This window comes from Triticum dicoccoides, chromosome 1A, assembly GCF_002162155.2.
Source record: "Triticum dicoccoides isolate Atlit2015 ecotype Zavitan chromosome 1A, WEW_v2.0, whole genome shotgun sequence".
NCBI classification, from domain to species: Eukaryota; Viridiplantae; Streptophyta; class Magnoliopsida; order Poales; family Poaceae; genus Triticum; species Triticum dicoccoides.
The window spans coordinates 416,806,797-416,811,164 of record NC_041380.1 but is presented as its reverse complement, the minus strand read 5'-3'; the positions used below and the strand labels follow the sequence as shown (position 1 = coordinate 416,811,164).

Here is a 4,368-nt window from a genome sequence, read left to right as displayed (position 1 = left end):
GGGTCCCAGGAATGCCACCGCCAACATCTTGTCGGGCCTCCCAGCCGATGAGCTTGCCCGAGCTTCACGGAGGTCACTACTCTTTCACTCCCACTGAAGCTTCACTTACGGGGGCTCATGGCCGGTGGATGAGCATGTTCTCGTGGGAAACGGGCGCCGCCACGGCCGGCGATCATTTAGATTAGGTTAGAATAGTCTAACCCACTATAATTTAGTTAAAATATGTCGTGAATTTTCGTCCGGTTTAGATGAAAACCATCTTGTTTGTTCAAATCCAGTTTAAAAATTATGCGAACATGATTGGATAGCCGGCTTCCGTATCACTATGGGCACATTCACGAACGGTTACCATGCTCGTTTTAAGAGTCGGGGTTGGAGGGGATGGGGATATTGAACTTTCCATCAGTTGAAGAGCTAAAACATAAGAAAACTGCGGTTCGCTACCTCCGAAAGCAATCAAAAACTAACACGACCACGTTTGATCTGCTTTTGCCTTACCAATTCTTGGTCTGGATTTGTGTGCGTTTGTACTTAGGAAGAAAATCCTATTTTTGTGAACGAATATCCTAAAAGGCAAGATATGTATTTATATTTTTTGCGAGGGAAAGATATGTATTTTGTGTGTGTAAAAAATAGGAGAGTGAGCACAGGTGCACCATAGAAAGAGAAGTGTTTTATTCTAAAAAAATGAGTGTTTTTACACATCATATCATAGAAAAGACAAAAAAAAAGTCTCAACCAAAGACAAAATTTTCTTTCGACTATTTCATTTTTTGTTAGCAGGGTGCACTGTCAGATTAGCTAGCATGTGGACCCGCTGTCTTTAACACCGGCGCATCCCCAGATCTCCTCCCAACGACCTCAAGCAAGCTACCCCCGAAGCCACCGCTGAAGAAGCAAGAAAAAGGAGAATGAAATCCGCGATGCTTCCCCTCCTCCTCCTGCTCGCCGTCGCCGGCCCCGCCGCCGCGAAGCCGACGGCCTACGAGGCGCTGGCGGCCTTCGACTTCCCCCCGGGCATCATCCCCAAGGGGGTCGTCTCCTACACCCTCGACAACGCCACCGGCGACTTCACGGCGCACATCAACTCCTCCTCCACCTGCGAGTTCTCCATCCAGGGCTCCTACTCGCTCCGCTACAAGCCCGACATCAGCGGCCGCATCTCCGTCGACCGCCTCACCAACCTCCAGGGCGTCACCGTCAAGGTCCTCTTCTTCTGGCTCAACATCGTCGAGGTCACCCGCAGCGGCGACCAGCTCGGCTTCTCCGTCGGCATCGCCTCCGCCGACTTCGGCCTCGACAACTTCCTCGAGAGCCCCACCTGCGGCTGCGGCTTCGACTGCAACGACCTGCTGCTGCCGCGGTCCACCGCCGGGTCAAGCCTGCGCCTGCGAGGTGCGTTCTAGGATCCCCCACCGAGCTCTCTCACAAGTCACAAGCGCCCCTTCAAAATTAAGCTAGTTCTTGGATGGATTATTCATGCTCTTGTTGCTCGAAGATACCAAGGGGCTGGTAGTATTTTCTAGTGCTGTTCCTGTTTTAGATGGACCAACAATTTCAGGACTCGATTTCGATGGGTCCGTGTGTGAGTGCTGTACTGTTTCATCAGAAAGTTTAGAGTAAAACACTTGAGATTAATAAAAGTTTCATATTCCTAAATACTACCTGTGATCTATTCATGTTCTGCGCAGTTCTGATTAATCAGACAGTTCCTTTTGTGATATGGAGTTCTTCTATTGAATCTTTGCGAACATATCAAGCTGATGCGCCCACAAAAAAATTAATTCTAGCTCCCGGCTTCTGCATCCATGATCAATCTTCTATGTATTCATGTTCTGTGCCCTTCATTTTGTGGCATATTTTGATCAATCAGACAGTTCTTTCTTTGACATGGAAGCCTCTTACTGAATCTTTGCAAGCATATCAAGCCTGATACACCCACAAAAGAAGCGCTAGCTCCCCATCCACGATGCATACAGAATTACAGACCATGAAAGTACAGCCAGCACATACTTGGAACAAACCAGCTGATACAAATTCTCTGACAGAACGATGAAAGAAAACCGAATAGCAAAATCACAGCCAATACATATACTGTGGGAACAAACATGCTGATACCAAAGAGCTTCCTTAAAAAAACTGATGATACCAAAGTTCTAACAGAAAGATGAAAAATTAACTGGAATAGCAAAATCACTCAGGATGCCATGAATCAGGCAGGCTGGAAGGCCGAAGGTGTTTCTTCTATCCTATGTATGAATAGTGTGCTAACTACTATTTGGTCTGGCACTTGGAAGCACTACAGGGTGCAGGGTATTGTAGCTTAAGCTTGAGATTGTTTGTTGAGATTCAATATCTTATGAGAGTAGTATATTCTTCTCGTCTGCTAAGACAGAGAGCTGGAATGAGTTGTGCTTAGACAAGGACTATAATAAATATGATCTTGGAGGGGTCCTTATGAATAATTACATTTCTGGTACAATGAATTACTAAGGGAACGCATTCAATCTTGAGTTTTGCAGAGTATTTGTTTTGTTTCTGTTTCTAGTATAGTCATGAGAAAAGTAGTTGTGATGGAAATTGGTTTTAGAAACCAGGGGGCAGCATCGCTTTCACAGATTGTTTTTGTTACCCTAACTGTTATTACAGATAAATGTGTCCAATGATTTTCTTCTTCAGCTATTATAACCTACCTAAATATGGTACCAGTAGATGTTTCCAGGCCCTTGTTTGTTTGGTTTTCAGACATAAACAGAGGAAATCGTGTGATAATTTTAGATTGCTGTGAATGCTTTACTTGGGTTTTACTTTACATAAAAAAAATACATCCAAAATAGTTCGTACTGCTATACATCCTCTGAAATTTGATATACAAGAAAAAAAGATCAAAAGAGCATCCAGATACCAATCACGTTGATGTTGTGCATCTCCTATCTACGAGAAATCCAGAGGGAGGCGCGGTGAGCTCCAGGTCACAAATGGCAGTCATCCGGTAGGTGTAGTGCCAAGACCATAACCTTTCCCGGACCTTGAAGGTCCCTCTGATGGTGTAGAGGATCTTGTTGCTCTTCATCTGGTTCAGCATCTCCAAGGCCACCTGGCTAGACAGCATGTGGACGTTGAGAACTGTGAACACGCTGCGCGAACGGCGGCAGCGCCTGCGCTGCCACCAGCCTGCCCCGGAAGAAGAGCTCGATGGCGCCGGACTGGATCACGACGCCGATCTTGTGGTTGGGGTTGGAGATGTTGGCCGTCAGCGTCATGTCGCCGTTGAAGTAGGGAGGAGGCGAGCCGACATAGATGCTGTGGAGGGCGGCATTGGCGACGTCGAAGGACAGCGTCCTCGGCTTCACCGCCAGGTAGACGGTGAGGATCACCAGGCCGGCGAGGATGAGGAGGACGCTGAAGGCGAAGCAGACGATGGCAGCGTACCACATCGCGGGGCTGGTCCGGTGCCGCGGCTGCAGGATGATCTTGGGCGGCGGCGGCTCCGGCTCCTGCCGCTTCATGCTGATGATCTTGGTGACGATGGCTCTTGGAGACAGGAGGTGGTATGGAGTAGGAGTGGCCATTGATTCCGACCAATCACAAACGAACGCACCGGGAGGAGGGGAGAGGAGAAGAGAAGAAGCCGAGCGAGTGGTGTCCAAACGGGAAAGCAAAAGGGAAGGACGAAGTAATAATGGAGGTAAAAGTAGGCTACGCTGATGCAAAATACAGAGGGAAGGGAAAAAGAAGAAGCTTTTGGAGAATAGTGGATGCGAGCCCGGCCTGCCATTGTCTTGGCTCCTTTTCCGCCCTTGAAAATTTGGAGCAAAGGCAATGTGATTGGGGCCTGCTTTATATAACACAGAAAAGCGTATTTCGAGCTGTGCGAAATAAAGTCAGTCTCGGTTATTGGCCTCCTTTGATGTTTTCTGGAATGTGCTCTACTCTTCCTTCCACTCGGTTAAGCAAAAAACACCATCTTGAGGCATACTGTATGTGGTAAGAGGCAAAATGATGAACAGTAAAATTAAAAGAAAATAGAAAAAATTTCCAAAAATTCTGAATTTTTTTAAGTGCAAACATTGAAAAAAGTTCTCAGCGCTTGCAAAATTTCATCACGAAATGACATTCGTAGAAGTGGTGGTAAAAAAAAAAACAAAATCAGCACTCCAAAATATTTTCGAAAACAACACTTTTGGAGCATCAATTATGGTTTTTTTCTACAGCTTTCACAAATGTTATTTCGTGATGAAATTTTATGAGCACCGAGAACTTTTGTCAATGTTTGCACCAAATAAAATCAGATATTTTTTTGGATTTTATTACTGTTCACCCAAGAAACACCACGTCCGGTAAGAGGCAACTACTGTTATGATGCGT

General features: G+C 46.2%; 1 protein-coding gene and 1 pseudogene across 1 annotated transcript; one reads left to right on the top strand and one right to left on the bottom strand.

Annotated features, from left to right (window-relative positions):
• The first annotated feature begins 846 nt into the window (after positions 1-846).
• On the top strand, positions 847-1,659 carry LOC119276741. Its single transcript, XM_037557888.1, has one exon. It carries the CDS (start codon positions 912-914, stop codon positions 1,404-1,406), a length of 495 nt encoding a protein of 164 aa, XP_037413785.1. The 5' UTR covers positions 847-911; the 3' UTR covers positions 1,407-1,659.
• On the bottom strand, positions 1,542-3,789 carry LOC119276735 (annotated as a pseudogene).
• Positions 3,790-4,368: the final 579 nt, after the last annotated feature.

Excerpts from the sequence above, each read along its gene's own strand:
- LOC119276741 (XM_037557888.1), top strand. The coding sequence starts at position 912 with ATGAAATCCGCGATGCTTCCCCTCCTCCTCCTGCTCGCCGTCGCCGGC.